Source organism: Oncorhynchus kisutch, unplaced genomic scaffold (genome assembly GCF_002021735.2).
Source record: "Oncorhynchus kisutch isolate 150728-3 unplaced genomic scaffold, Okis_V2 scaffold1493, whole genome shotgun sequence".
Taxonomy (NCBI): domain Eukaryota; kingdom Metazoa; phylum Chordata; class Actinopteri; order Salmoniformes; family Salmonidae; genus Oncorhynchus; species Oncorhynchus kisutch.
In genome coordinates, this window is record NW_022263438.1 from 81,305 (window position 1) to 97,500 (window position 16,196).

Below are 16,196 nucleotides of genomic sequence, written 5' to 3' on the forward strand. Positions count from 1 at the left end.
TGTGTGAGAGCATGCACATTGTACTGTATGCATTACAGTACGTATCAAATAGATGGATTGTAAAATGTAAAATAACATATACGTCCAACAAACTCCATTAAACCCCTCAGTGATCCTGGATTGGTTCTCTTTTTGTTACCGCGTGTTGAAGTAATGGCTCTAATTTCACGTGTGTTATTTCCTACCGTATAATCAATCATTCTTGTGAGGTTTTCAATAAGACTTGCTCGTTTTACTTTCAAAACATTGTCCACTGCAAAACATTTTGCCACGGTCTGTGCAAATAAATACACCCCTTGATCCAGCATAAAGGAAAGGATGGAAAAGGGAAGACATGACTCATAGAAAGATAGCTTTATTGCACAAGGTGTTGGAGCACTCTTTTTCTGGTTTTGTTTGTTTTCATAGAAAAAAAAACGGTAGAGTTAAACAAGCAATTGCAAATTGAAGCAACTTTTTCCATAAAAGTTTAGGAATGCTTTTCCCCCCCTCACCCCTTTCTCCTGTTTGTTTCTCCATTGTCCTTTTTATAACCAGCTAAATATTCAGAGCATGCAATGCCGTTTTTCCTCAAAAGAAAAAAAAAGAAGAAATACTACAAGAAAGAAAAATCAATACAAAGCAATCGATGGCCCCCAAAAATGAACTCAACAAAACCTCTTGGAAAAAGAGGAACCAATTGTGAGAGCCGTATGTGGTCCACTTTATTGTTATGTTTGTTGCCCCATTCAAAACTCTAATTGTAAGCAGTGTGGCTATAATTCTATAGTTTTCTTTAACCCTCTCCTGTTTCAAGTTATAACTTTAATCAAAGTTTACATTGTGCCCTGGTTTCATCTGGAGATGTTGAAAATAGTACGTATTTATACAAAACACTTTGCTATGTACAAGAGTCTTTAATAGTGGGGTAGCGATGCTGTTGTGGCAGGAGGTGCAGGGGGGGGGGGGGGGGGGGATCTGAGACCCCCTTTAGACCTGGTATTAACATGTGTCCTGGGAATGGATCTTTGGTCACGTCCAGTCATACCCGATCAAATTGGGCTGGAGTAGACATTTTGAGACAAATCTGATCACTGGACACATGTTATTACCAGGTGTAAATGACGGTCTGATTAGTCAAATAGGTGGGGCAAAAATTAGGGTAGGTTGGGGAGAGTTTGATTCCTGACCCCGCCCAATATGCACACAGTTTTTCCTGTGATTGGTTGGAGATAGGGAGTCCCTGATTTCAATTGGCTAGACAGGCCTGCCACTTCACGTGGCACCACTGTGTGTCTCGAACCGTTTCAATATAATTGCATAACCAAGGAAGCCAAAGCAAAAATAAAACAGTACCATAATAATATCAACGGAAAGGAAAGATTCTTCTCTCTGCAAACGTTCCCTGTCCTGTTCACTGTCTGCAACAGGCAGGGAGCGTGAATGTTATCAGTTATGAGCTGTTATAACAGTTATATGTATGTCCGGAATAGGAATACTGTGCAGGGACATAATGACAACGGTAAAACACAGAGGTCACTATGTGCTGTCTTCACTAAGTTCAGTCATGAGACGTCATGGGGGGTGTCAACACGAACACACCTTCGGAAGGTGCAATACAGGTTACATTTGGTTCCACCCTTTGTACTCTCGTGACACCTGAAGTAGGGTCATGCTTCTAAGTTGGCCTTAGATTTGGGGACGTAGACAATAAGAAGGTGGGTTGGTGCCTTGGCATTGCCCACCACAGTTACCTGAATCCCCATGTGCCAGGGTTAGGCGTGCCAGGGTTTGGCTCTGAGCTGAAATCAACAGTGGATGTTGCCTCAGCTAAGTGACTCAGTGCTGAAGCTGCTACGCACTAACTATCCAGTACAAGTACTTATAAACGATTAGGGGTTCCCTGAAATCTTCCTCTCTCATGTCAGTGATGTCCCTCACCCTTTCCACAGGTACAATTAAAAAGAGGGTTGTGCTGAGGGCAATGAACACACTTTACCTCACTGACCACAAAAACTATTCAGATCACAAAACTACAGCAGTGTCTATTCTCCACCACAGTGGACCACAGGGGCAACTCCAAACCAAATCAACCACAGGTCTGATGTTATTAGACACAGTAACCACACTGGCTGCCATTGGGTTCACAGACCACAAGCCATTCTGACCATTACAAAATGCTAAATCGACAGCATTAGTTTGCAACGGACCTCACTGGCTAAGGTCCTACCCATCATTAACTACTTAGACACTTTGCATCCTGAATGGCATGTTCGGTGTAGTTGTGCTCCTGCACTGTAGCTACCTGTGTACCTGGCAGATGGGCAGTGTTCACATCAATGTTCACATTCCCAAACTCGGCCTCAGATACCGTAGCCCGCTCTCTATTTCGTCCATCTATAGCTTTCTTGGTTGTGCTAGCCGTTTCCCGTTCTTCAGACTACTTTCTCCTCTTCCTTCACTCTTCCTCCTAACCGACGGCTTCTTCCAACTGAGCGATTGTCTCACTTTTTATATTTTCATATATATATTTTTTAAATTACGATGACTTCATATCTCTCTGCTTCATTCAATAGTTATATATTTGCTATATATTTAGATATAAATATATATGTACATATCTTTGACAACAAATATTGTATATATATTTTTTATATATATATTGTGAGAGCCCTGATTTGAAATGTTCCATTGCAAATATTGTGAGCAATTATTTATTTTTTTGGGACGTTTCTTTGTCATGGGGCTAAGCTTTGGGTTTATAATGAATAATATAAACAGAAACGTCAACAGAACCCGACAATAAGTTGAAATACATTTTAGTGGGATGGGGGGAGGGGGGGCCTTATAGACAACATATTTATTCTTGAGACCACCTCATTTCATAACAATAACTCATGTTCACCTTCCGTCGCTTTCATCCTTCCCTAAACACTTACGACTCTTTGGTCGCCCTCATCTTTCCATCTCTCCCTGCAAATCAATGTTCCTCGCTGCATTTTCAATCTGAAACTTGTTCATATCCATCCATCTTGTGGTCTGTTTCATCAGTCAGTCTTTCTGTCGTTCCTGCAGTCCATTTGTCAGTCAGTCCCAACTATTGTCATAAATGTCCGTCTGCCTAGCAGAGTGTGCTAGAAGGTCACAGTGAGACTGTATGGGATGGGGTGGGGTATGGAGGGCGGGGGTGTGGGGTGTGGGGTATGGAGGGTGTGGGGTGGTGGGGGAGGGTTACAGGGGTTTGGGTCGACCGATGGGTAGTATGAAGGAATGGGGGTGTGGGGTGGTGGGGAAGGGTTACAGGGGTTTGGGTCGACCGAGGGGTAGTATGAAGGAATGGGGGTGTGGGGTGGTGGGGAAGGGTTACAGGGGTTTGGGTCGACCGAGGGGTAGTATGAAGGAATGGGGGTGTGGGGTGGTGGGGAAGGGTTACAGGGGTTTGGGTCGACCGAGGGGTAGTATGAAGGAATGGGGGTGTCTGGCACCAAGCGCAAGGACAGAACAAAGGGTCTTCTCCCTGCCTCAGAGGGACGGAGAGAACGAGAGAGAGAGGACCAAGAGGAGGGGTGGCACCTCTAATGCACGGCAAATCAACTCATCGTCTCCAAGGCGATGCTGCCGGTGTCAAACACACCGGGCCAACCAAAGTCCAGAAGGGAGAGACCGACATGCGACGTCGTACAGCGTGACCTCATCGTCCCCAAAACACTGTCAGTAGCAGATGGACGGGAGTTTTTTTTAACTCGCGCCACTGCCAAGGAGTCAGCATACAGATTGATTAGAAAGGTCCACTGCAGGTGTGTGCCAGCAACATGTATACATATCTACACATATACACGCACACACGCAGGCTCGTGAAGGTTCTGTGAACCCCTTCTACCCTCTTAATGCACATGAGTATATATATATATATATTCCAAAAGAGGAAGAGTTTTCCCCCCTCTCTCTGTTTCCTGGTGTCCTATAAAAGAGTCATCAACACTCTATACCGTGTCATGAATTGCGTGGGGGGGGGGGGGATCCCCCGAGACTCCTCCAACATCGTCGTTGAAACCACAGTCTGTTGCCTGTTTGTGTGAGTCCCTACCAGGATGGCTTTGGAGGACCAGAGACAGACACCAAGGTTGTTGGTTTATGCATAAGCACTTTCCGTGGCAATGCGCTGCTTGTATGAACTCTGAACTCTCAGTTCAGAGATATGAAAAAGGAACACGTAAAACAGCCTAAAAACATCTAGACATGTTTATGTGAAACTCTAAATATATTGGTTCTTTTCGTTTACTGTTCTGAATTCAAGAAAAAAAGTGCACATGGAATGTAGTTTGTGCAGAAGTTCTGAGGTGTCTTGACAGATAATATGAGAGAGAGAGAGAGAGAGAGAGAGAGAGAGAGAGAGAGAGAGAGAGAGAGAAGAAAAAAAAGTTTGAAAAAACAAATATTACAATTATGTTGCGTTTGGCAAGTTATTTTCAGGGAAGGTCAACTAAAAAAAGAGAGAGAGGAAGAGAACGAGAGAGAAACAGAGAGAGAAACAGAGAGAGAAACAGAGAGAGAAACAGAGAGAGAGAAACGGAGAGAGAAAAGGATAGACAGAGAAAACACAAACTGGCAGAAAGAAGACGAACTCCTGTGCTATAAAAACCTCAATCTGGCCCCTGCCGAGCGGCCCCTCTGGCCTGACAGTGCAGGCGCCAGGTGTGTCTGGGTGGCCCCTAACCCTTCCCAAGGCTCCAACATCTCCACCAGTGGCTCCAGCTACACCAGTGTATACGATTTGGAGTAGGCCCCTCCAGCCGCCTGCTTCTGTCTCTCTAGTCTGCCCAGGGTCTCTGGGTCTCTGGAGTCTCCCCCCGTGGCTCCCCCGCTGGCCGAGGCGGTAGCGGCAGCAGCAGCGCTCTGGGCAGAGGAAGAGGAGGAACCGGGCATGGTGAGAGTCCTCTGAGACAGGGAGGTGGTGCTGGAACCACCAGACGGCCCTCCAGTCGCCCCTCCTACACCACCCCCACCCCCTGATGCTCCCCCTGAGGCGCTGAGGCCGGCCAGGCCTGCGTGGCCCACAGTCAGAGCCTGCTGCTGCTTGGAGGAGTCCAGAGTCATGTGACGGCCCTGGGTGTGGTACGCCCGCTGGGCCAGGCTGCGGATGGGGGCCTCGCGGGGCGGCACCACCGGGCAAGGGTCATGCAGCTCCGACTGCTTCCGGAAGAAAGGGTCTGTCTTCATGTAGAGGGGAAGGTTACAATAGTCACCTGGGATGAGGGGATGAAAGAGAGGATTTGACAAGCATCTTTATCAGGCACATTTGTTATATGTCAGAGTACCGGTATGTGTCTAAAGTACAGCAATCAACCCTGCTCACCCTAACCATGCTTAGAGGCCTTTACATTACACCGACCTATAAGATCATTCTAATCAAGGGCAGGTCTCATACTCACTTTTGCCAGTCCACTCGCTCTTGTTGGCGCGGTGGGGGATGGGCACGGCTACGTTGGTAGGTCTTCCGCGGTCGTATTCCTGGGGTTTGGGTGGCGAGGCGGTGAAGCGACACAGGCCCGTCTCGGACGGCGTGCTCATGGAGGTCATGCTGTCGCCGTTGTCGTTGGTGCCCGTGGTCATCTGGTCTGAGGAACTGTCGGAGATGAAGCACTCGGTGATCTCAAACTTGGCGTGCTGCAGGTGCTCCTCAAGCTTGGCGTGTTCGTAGGCCCGCGCCAGCTCCTCGTAGGTGGAGGACGCGCTCTCTGTGGACACCATGCTGTTACGCCCCTTATCTGATGACAAGGAGAGAGGGAAAGAGAGAGGGAGACGGAGGGCGAGAGGGAGAGAGGGAGAGCAGGAGAGAGCGACAGAGAGAGCAACAGAGACAGAGAGAGCGAGAGAGTGACAGAGAGAGAGAGAAAGAGAGAGAGTTGGTGTTGTACATGAAATGCCCAAATCTTACACCATCTCCTTGCACTGCAGTGTGTGTGTATGTTTTGGGCGGCTCACTTGTGTCCTTCGTATATGTCTGTATGTATGCATGTGTCAATACTGTGTGTGTGTGTATATATATCATGAGTGTGTGTGTTACAAAAAAGTGTGTGTGTCATGAGTGTGCGTGTGTGCAAGATATGCCAGGCTCACCCGTGTCCTGTGAGAGGCTGGCGCTGTAGCTGTCGCTCTCGGTGACGGTGATGCCATGCTGGGAGCCCACGGTGCGCCAGTCGGAGGTGAGGGTACGGGCGGGCGTAGACGACTGGCACTTGGTCAAGGTCCACTGGCTGGAGTAGCGGTTCCTCGTACTGTGGGCCGACTTCACGCTCTTCCTCGACACCGGGTCTACAGGGGGAGAGAGGGAGGGAGGAGGAGGCGGGAGGAAGGTAGGAGAGGTGGAGGAGGGGAGGAGTGGTGGGAGGAAGGAGGAGAGGTGGGAGGAAGGACAGGGGGAGAGGGAGGAAGGAGGTGGGAGGAAGGAGGAGAGGTGGGAGGAAGGACAGGGGGAGAGGGAGGAAGGAGGTGGGAGGAAGGAGGAGAGGTGGGAGGAAGGACAGGGGGAGAGGGAGGAAGGAGGTGGGAGGAAGGAGGAGAACACAAGAGTCAGCAAGTTTAAGGCAATGATGGAAGGAATGGAAGGAATGGAAGGAATGGACAAGATAGAATAGAACTCTAGAATGTAGGGCTCTCCACTTACTGGTTCCTGGTCTGATATCGGACATGTCAATCAGAGGGCCGGTGTTCTGGATGAGGGCGGGGTGATGCACAGACACGCCCGTACAGAAGCTCTGTGGATTCACATTCTGGCTGAACTCTGTGTCCGTCACTGGGATGGTGGCTTTGTCTTCACCTAGCAGAGGGGTTGACAGAAGCAACAATTATTCATGACTGATGAGTCTCACTCATTCATGAACATACATTTGCATTATAGCGTAGGCCGAAAAGAGTAAGAACATCCGTATCAGGTAGGCACTCATCAAAACACAGACATATACACACACACACACAGACATATACACACACACACACACAGACATATACACACACAGACATATACACACACACACAGACATATACACACACACACACACACAGACATATACACACACACACACACAGACATATACACACAAACACACACACACACACAGACATATATACACACACAGACATATATACACACACAGACATATATACACACACACACACACACACACACACACACACACACACACACACACACACACACACATATACACACACACACACATACACACACAAACACAAACACAAACAGACATATACACACACACACAGACATATATACACACACAGACATACACACACAAACACACACAGACATATACACACACACACAGACATATACACACACACACAGACATATACACACACGGCACTGACCGATCTGCTTGATGCCTTCCTTGTCCTCGATGAGCAGCTGGACTCTGGGGATATCGATGTGGAGTCGGGGGCCCTGGGGGGGCCCTTTCACAGGGGTGTCAAAGCTCCGGTTATTCTTACTGCTCCAGGGACACAAGGCACACACACACACGCGCGAGCACACACACACACACACACACACACACACACACACACACACACACACACAGAGCGTAAATCCCCTTTTTCAGAAATAGGTTTTATCTTTTCATCTTTTAAGACATTTACTGTATGGAGAGGTAAGGTAACCACTGTTTTCTACAATGTTAATTTCAGTGGGTTGTATGAACGTTTCCCTTGGGGGTATGAACTGTAAACAGAGGAACAGCAGAGATAAGCTATATTACCTGATCAGCATCTCAGCCAGGCTTTTGGCATCTAGAGGGAACGTAAAAGAAAGAGCAGGGCTTCAGTTATATGGAGCACAATTTAGTCAGATCTTCCTTACGCTCTCTCCAAAATGTCCTCTCCTCCCGCTCACTCTCTCTCACACACCCCTCAGTCTCTTCTCCACACCTCTCCTTCATTCTCTCACCCCTCTCTTCTCTTTCGCACCCCTCTCCCCCCGTTCCCTCCCTCCCTCACCTCTCAGTCTCTTCAGTCTCTTCTCTTTGCGTTTCTTGCGGATGATGAAGAGCAGGGCGAGGACCAGAGTGACCAGGATGACGGGGCAGCCGATGGAGAAGAGCTTCTTAACGTCGTCGCCCTCCGGCCGCGCTGACTTGATGGGAGGGATGGTACCTGCTTAGAAAATATAACAGGTTACATGACATTATATCAGGTTTTAAATACAGTACCAGTCAAAAGTTTGGACACACCTACTCATTATTATTTTTATTTTTTTTAAACTATTTTCTACATTGTAGAATAATAGTGAAGACATCAAAACTGTGAAATAACACATAGAATCATGTAGTGTGACCAAAAGTGCCAAAAGTGTGAAACAAATCAAAATATATTTTACATTTGAGATTCTTCAAAGTAGATGACAGCTTTGCACACTCTTGGCATTCTCCGACTCAGAATCCGCAACACTAACCACTAAACCACACAGGCCAGAGAAATTAAAGCAACTTGTACTCACTGCCGTCGTTGTCCAGCGTGGCGAACTGAGAGCTCTGGTTCCCGCAGCCGGCGCTGTTACACGCCTTCATCTTCAGCTCGTACCAGGTGGCCTCGCGGAGCTCAGCCAGGAACACGTCGGCCGTGGCGTTGGTGCGCACGTTCTGCCACGCCCAGTTGCCCTTAGGTCTGAACTCCAGCAGCACGGCCGTGATGGGGCAGCCACCGCTCGCCCAGCCCTGCAGGTTGAGCCGGGCGTGGGTAGAGTTGACGTGGGTGAACACCGGCTGTTCCTTATTGAACTGGGGCTCTGGAAGAGGCGGGGCAGGAAGGTGGTTAGTTCTCATTTAACCGTTTTTAACAATGTCTTGAAATATTGTGATATGGTAAGTGGGATTGAATTGTATGAATATACCTGTCTCCCTCATTACCCCTCTCGCAGCCGTAACCGTCACCCCCCTCGCAGCCTTAACCGTCACCCCCCCTCGCAGCCGTAACCGTCACCCCCCCTCGCAGCCGTAACCGTCACCCCCCCTCGCAGCCGTAACCGTCACCCCCCCTCGCAGCCGTAACCGTCACCCCCCTCGTAGCCGTAACCGTCACCCCCCTCGCAGCCGTAACCGTCACCCCTCTCGCAGCCGTAACCGTCACCCCCCCTCGCAGCCGCAGCTGTCACCCCCTACGCAGCCGTCACCCCCCTCGCAGCCGTAACCGTAACCCCCCTCGCAGCCGTCACCCCCTAGCAGCCGTAACCCTCCTCGCAGCCGTAACCGTCACTCCCCCTCGCAGCCGCAGCCGTCACCCCCCACACAGCCGTCACCCCCCTCGCAGCCGTAACCGTCACCCCCCTCGCAGCCGTAACCGTCACCCCCCTCGCAGCCGTAACCGTCACCCCCCTCGCAGCCCTAACCTTCACCCCCCTCGCAGCCCTAACCGTCACCCCCCTCGCAGCCGTAACCCCCCTCGCAGCCCTAACCGTCACCCCTCTCGCAGCCCTAACCGTCACCCCTCTCGCAGCCATAACCGTCACCCCTCTCGCAGCCCTAACCGTCACCCCCCTCGCAGCCCTAACCGTCACCCCTCTCGCAGCCCTAACCGTCACCCCACTCGCAGCCCTAACCGTCACCCCTCTCGCAGCCCTAACCGTCACCCCTCTCGCAGCCGTAACCGTCACCCCTCTCGCAGCCGTAACCGTCACCCCCCCTCGCAGCCGTAACCGTCACCCCCCTCGCAGCCGTAACCGTCACCCCCCCTCGTAGCCGTAACCGTCACCCCCCCTCGCAGCCGTAACCGTCAACCCCCTCGCAGCCATAACCGTCACCCCCCCTTGCAGCCGTAACCGTCACCCCCCTCGCAGCCGTAACCGTCACCCCCCTCGCAGCCGTAACCGTCACCCCTCTCGCAGCCGTAACCGTCACCCCCCCTCGCAGCCGCAGCCGTCACCCCCCACGCAGCCGTCACCCCCCCTCGCAGCCGTAACCGTAACCCTCCTCGCAGCCGTCACCCCCTCGCAGCCGTCACCCCCCTCGCAGCCGTAACCGTCACCCCCCCTCGCAGCCGTCACCCCCCACGCAGCAGTCACCCCCCTCGCAGCCGTAACCGTCACCCCCCTCGCAGCCGTAACCCCCCTCGCAGCCGTCACCCCCCTCGCAGCCGTCACCCCCCTCGCAGCCGTCACCCCCCTCGCAGCCGTAACCGTCACCCCCCTCGCAGCCCTAACCGTCACCCCTCTCGCAGCCCTAACCGTCACCCCTCTCGCAGCCCTAACCGTCACCCCTCTCGCAGCCCTAACCGTCACCCCTCTCGCAGCCCTAACCGTCACCCCTCTCGCAGCCCTAACCGTCACCCCCCTCGCAGCCCTAACCGTCACCCCTCTCGCAGCCCTAACCGTCACCCCACTCGCAGCTATAACCGTCACCCCTCTCGCAGCTATAACCGTCACCCCTCTCGCAGCTATAACCGCCACCCTCTCACAGCTATAACCGTCACCCCTCTCACAGCTATAACCGTCACCCCTCTCACAGCTATAACCGTCACCCTCTCACAGCTATAAACGTCACCCCTCTCACAGCTTTAACCGTCACCCCTCTCACAGCTATAACCGTCACCCCTCTCACAGCTATAACCGTCACCCCTCTCACAGCTATAACCGTCACCCCTCTCACAGCTATAACCGTCACCCTCTCACAGCTATAACCGTCACCCTCTCACAGCTATAACCGTCACCCCTCTCACAGCTTTAACCGTCACCCCTCTCACAGCTATAACCGTCACCCCTCTCACAGCTATAACCGTCACCCCTCTCACAGCTATAACCGTCACCCCTCTCACAGCTATAACAGTCACCCTCTCACAGCTATAACCGTCACCCCTCTCACAGCTTTAACCGTCACCCCTCTCACAGCTATAACCGTCACCCCTCTCACAGCTATAACCGTCACCCCTTTCACAACTATAACCGTCACCCCTCTCACAGCTATAACCGTCACCCCTCTCACAGCTATAACCGTCACCCTCTCACAACTATAACCGTCACCCCTCTCACAGCTATAACCGTCACCCCTCTCACAGCTATAACCATCATCCCTCTCACAACCGTAACCATCTACTTTAGCTCCTCCCTCTCTGCCCCTCCTCTCCTCTCCTGTCGACTAAACCCTCCCATGACCCTGTATCCCCCGATCCACCCTCTCCCCCTCACCTCGTCCGTGGGTCTTAGCCTCAATGATTTCACTGATGCGTCCCGCTCCCACGCTGTTCTTGGCGGCCAGTTTGACCTTGTACCAGGTGCCACAGCGCAGGTTGTCCAGCTTGAAGGACCTCTCACTGGAACTAATGAACACATCCCTCCACCCCTCCATGTTGTCCACCGAGTACTGCAGCACGAAACCTGGGGAACACACACGCACGCACGCACGCACACCCACCATGATAAGTGCACATTTTTCTTATTTTCAGATTATTATTATTTTTTTCAACCTTCAGATAAAATAGAGAACCACATTACATGTAAACACTTGAACACTTAAAACCAGATACCCAAATATTTTTGCAATACTCAGCTGGTTCATTCAGCCAGGTTCAGATTTCATTGTGTCAGTACCGCTGGATAACACCAGAGGGGGATGGCGAGTCATACATATCTTCCACTACCAAAGATCCAGATGGAGAAGGCTGCATTCATGACTGTTCTATGCCGCCATTACTTTCCCAGAAGCCCCCAGCTGGGTTTGGGAGGGCGCTGACCGGGCATATATGCAAATGAGAACACAATATGGCATCTGCAGTCATAATCAGCTGCCTTGGATTTATAGTCTGTTTATAACGCTCTCTCTCTCTCTCCTCTTCTCTTATGCTCTCTCTCCCTCCCTCCCTCCATCTCTCTCTGTCCGTCTTTCTTTCTCTCTGGCAGATGGCACAATAAAGGGTGCCAGATGGATTGACCTGTGTAGAAAGCTTACTGGCTTTTTAGTGTGCTTTTAGAGGTATTACTACTTTCCCAGACAAACAGTGGATAACGCCAACCAGTCTCCCTGGGGGGGGGGGCTGCCGTAATCAACATCCACGTCTTCAGCGCCCAGGGGAACTGGGGAGTCTGTGTCTACACTGTCATCAGTGGATCGATCACATGGCATAGGGTGGCAGGATGACCATGGTAGCTACTGTCAGTCCCACAGGCCACCTTATGGCCAGAGAGACACACCAGACGCAGGACATAGACAGACGGACATCCGGCGGAACAGACAAACCTACAGGGAGAGATACACTAATACACACACAGGCGGAGTGAATCAAAGACCGCCTGTTGAAAAGGTGTGCATACTGGGCTCTATTTTTTGGGGGGCTGCTGTCAAGCCAATGCAATTGTCAAAATGCACGCTCGTTTGCAACTTCGACCTGTTCAATCCGGCATTCTATTTTCAAACCTAAGTGCTAGGATTGGTTATTTACCAGAGCTCACTGAACAAATATGCACACCGCAAATTGCACACACAGTGAACACACACACACACCGCAAGGTAGTCAAGATAGTCAATGAGACAGCTCCCCTAACTGGGAACCAAAACAGAGTGGACACCACGTCAATAAACAGATAGCGTGGTACACAAGCGAGCAACACTTGCTTGCGCTGAGGTGGGCTACCGTTTCTCGATCACTCGTTACCGTGCTATTTAATACACTGTGGCATCAATCGACAATGGACCAGGAGGATCAAATTCGGCGGCCCCAGAGATTTGGAGTTGGACGGCAATGCAAAGACCACCAATAACCTACAGAACATGAGACAAACGCACGCTCTATTAAGCCACTGAGGGGCCAAGCCCTTGGCACACCTACAGCTTGTTTATTCATCCAAACCATAATAACGGCTGTGAGAATTACAAGAGTTTCACTGACACCCCTGGACCTAAAGCGCTAGTGTCAGCAGTTAAGATTTTCCATTGCATTAGGTTTGTTAAAATAGAGCCCACGGAACTAATACGCACACTGACAATTGCACACACACTGAACACACACACACAGCACGGTAGTCAGATAATCAACGAGACAGCTCCTTAACTAGGAACCAAAACAGTGGACCACCAGTCAATAAACAGAGAGCTTGGTACGCAAAGCAACAAAGAGACAGAACGGAGAGATGGACAGAGGGCGAGCAGAGAGAGAGAGAGACAGAGGATGAATGGAAAGACTAAATGAGAGAGAGAGGAGAAGGACGGGGCACGGGGACTGAATGGTAGATATGGGGATGGAAAGGAAAGAGAAAGCGCAGAGGCGTTGGGCGAATCGCAGGAGGGAGGAGTGAGCTACGTTTATGTAAATGCCCACGCACAGCGAGACTGGTCAATACCTCTGATGGAGGATCCTCCGTTGTCCCCGGGGATCCAGGCCAGGGTGATAGAGGTGGGGGAGGTGGTGGAGACAGTCAGACGTGGCTGGTCCGGGGGAACTATGGGGGGGGGGGGGGGGGGGCACACATGGTCAGCGCAATACATCACAACTGGTTGACCCATAAAAAGGAGGGGGATGACAGTGCGCTGGGGCTCACCTTGCACCAGCAGGTTGACAATGATGGTGTCAAAGCCCAGCGTGTTGGTGGCCGTGCACGTGTAGTACCCAGAATCCTCAGCCTTCACCGAGCGCAGGACCAGTGTGCCATTGACCATGATGAGCCTCTGACCGTCCAGAGTTACCGGGATGGCCGTGTCCTCACTGAGATAGAGGGAGAGGGAGGGAGAGAGAGAGAGAGAGAGAGAGAGAGCGAGAAAGAGAGCGGTAGAGAGAGAGAGTGCGAGAAAGAGAGAGGTAGAGAGAGAGAGCGCGAGGGAACACTGACGTAAACACAGATTTAACACTAGTACAGTGGATGGTGGAGGTGGGGTTCCAGAGATGGAGGGAGGTAGTCACGGTGGGAGGGGGGGACTGACAGAGAGGAGGGGCTGAGGAGGTTAGAGTCTCACCTGTCTTTGGTCCATTTGATGGTGGGGGTGGGTTCGCCCACTGAGCTGCAGGGTAGCCTCACCTCCTTCATCCAGGGAGTGGTCACTGTACCTCCGAACGATAGGATCTTAGCTGGGGCTGAGGGAGGGAGTGACACGAGTTGAGAAAGAGTTGCTTTGAGAGGTAATCGGTCTGTTTTTCAAATTTACTCAACAGTAATGCTAACTTTTTGTTCATTTCATGCATTTTCATTTAATCCAACAAGGCATACACTGTACAGTTTGAGGGAACAGGATCCCACACATTTCAGTGACAAAGGAAAGACTATATAAAAGACGGAGCATATCTAAATGAATGAATATGACTGATGGATCCTCCAGCAATGGCCTGTTTTCATTCACATGAAACCTTTTTGTCTCATGTACGCACACGTCTCTCTCTCTCCCTCACTGTGTTTTGCACTCTTGACGTCTTAATGCTCGTGCCCCGGTGCTCTTGTGCCGTGGCTGAATGCAGTATTGAGTGGGCCAGCCTGGAGCATACAGCCTTTTACTACTGCTGCTTGTCAGCTGGCACAGAGAGACACCGTCACACACACACACACACACACACAAGAGAAAGAGACTGGCTCTGTCACAGGAAGGGAGAAAAAAGGAGCGTGTAGGTACCGAGTGCATGCTCTTACTCATTCGCTCTCCCTCTCTTTAATCCAAAGGCTATTGATTCAACTGCCCTCTTCATTTGCTCAGCCCAGTCTGCCCCTCTACTGCTCTGTGTTTTAACCAGGTCTGCCCCCGTCATATCCCTCCCTCCCTCCCTCCCTCATCCAGGGCAGGCCAGCTCATCTGACCAGTGCCCTGTAGGTCTTCGTATCCTCATTAAGAACACCGGCCTCTGTCAAACAACCTGCTCTCTATCAAATCAGGAGAGGATGGACAGGAGTTATAGAAAAAGGAGAGTGGAAGAAGTGGGAGGGAAGGGGGAGAGAGAGAGATAGAGAAGAGAGGGAGAGAACGAGAAAGGGGGAGAGGGAGAGATAAAGAGAGAGGGATAGAGAAGAGAGGGAGAGAACGAGAAAGGGGGAGAGGGAGAGAAAGAGAGCGGGATAGAGAAGAGAGGGAGAGAACGAGAAAGGGGGAGAGCGAGAGATAAAGAGAGGGAGAGGGAGAGAAAGAGAGAGAAAAAAGTAATCGAGGAACAAGAGAAATCGTGAAGAGAGAGAGATAACAGAAAGGGAAGAAGGGCAGGGACAAATCTGTGACGGAGAGATTGACGGAGGGGAATTTAAAAGCCAGAGGTTAACCAACCCTGTGAGCCCTTAACGCCATCCCCCCTTCCCCCCGTGGAGGACTCACCCTTCCCAGCAGGCTCCACAGTGACCTTGTCGCTGATATTCCCCCGTCCGGCGGTGGTGACGGCGGCGGCCCAGATGAGGTACTGCTGTCCGCGGTTCAGGTGGGTGACCCGGTAGAACAGCAGCTCGGGGTTGGCTTCGTACTCGCTGGGGGCCTGGGGGAGAAAACATCACACTGTCCACTCCGGCGCTGATCTAGAATCTGTTTTACCTTTAAGACCACAATGAACACGATGATATGGACAGATCCTAGATCAGCACTCCTACTCTGAGATGGGCTCCAGACGCTATAAGGACAGCGGTGGAAAAGAGCAGAAGCTCAGAGCTACGCAATCAGGACAAGACAGCTACTACTACTGATAGACACAGAGAGCTTCAGGTTGCCTTTGAAAAGCAGCACAGACAACGTGCTTCCCGGAACTTTCTCTCTGTTACATGACCTTTCTGCAGTCAAAATGCTAGAGCGTGTATGAATGTAGAGTTGATGGGGAGGAGGGATGGGAGAACATGGGTGAGGGGAGAGAGCATGGGAAGCACACAGGGGGGGGGGGGGAGAAAGAAAGAGAAAAAAAGAAAGAGAGTGAGAGAGGGTCGAGGAAGTGAGGAGGAGACCGCGGGGAGTGCAGACGGTTAGATGAGAGCGAGGGAGGGAGACAGCGGAGGACAGAACAATCAGTCAGCCAGAGATATCATTAACAATCAGACGGTCTAATGAGGGCTATCTACTGCAGGCAGCAGCAGAGGAGAGCACAAGGACTCTCTCTCACACACACACACAGCGGCTGATACACACAAACATGCATTACACACACACACACAGCGGCTGATACACACAAACATGCATTACACACACACACACACACACTGTGGCAGATATGACTTGGGGATGGATGCCAGGGCTCTGTGTAATTGCGGTGTGTTTAAGCCAGCC

General features: G+C 51.2%; 1 protein-coding gene across 1 annotated transcript in view; it reads right to left on the reverse strand.

Annotated features, from left to right (window-relative positions):
• Window positions 1-3,216: 3,216 nt before the first annotated feature.
• LOC109905436 (Down syndrome cell adhesion molecule-like protein 1 homolog) overlaps window positions 3,217-16,196 on the reverse strand; it is a gene marked incomplete at its 5' end in the record, with an annotated part of 38,179 nt that continues 25,199 nt past the window's right edge. The window contains 13 exons of the mRNA XM_031818573.1: window positions 3,217-5,225; window positions 5,412-5,747; window positions 6,100-6,294; window positions 6,647-6,799; window positions 7,372-7,490; window positions 7,758-7,788; window positions 7,996-8,151; window positions 8,495-8,782; window positions 11,174-11,362; window positions 13,322-13,420; window positions 13,520-13,683; window positions 13,932-14,049; window positions 15,267-15,420. Of these exons, the coding sequence (XP_031674433.1) occupies window positions 4,735-5,225; window positions 5,412-5,747; window positions 6,100-6,294; window positions 6,647-6,799; window positions 7,372-7,490; window positions 7,758-7,788; window positions 7,996-8,151; window positions 8,495-8,782; window positions 11,174-11,362; window positions 13,322-13,420; window positions 13,520-13,683; window positions 13,932-14,049; window positions 15,267-15,420 (2,493 nt within the window). The remainder of the gene's footprint in view (window positions 5,226-5,411; window positions 5,748-6,099; window positions 6,295-6,646; window positions 6,800-7,371; window positions 7,491-7,757; window positions 7,789-7,995; window positions 8,152-8,494; window positions 8,783-11,173; window positions 11,363-13,321; window positions 13,421-13,519; window positions 13,684-13,931; window positions 14,050-15,266; window positions 15,421-16,196) is intronic.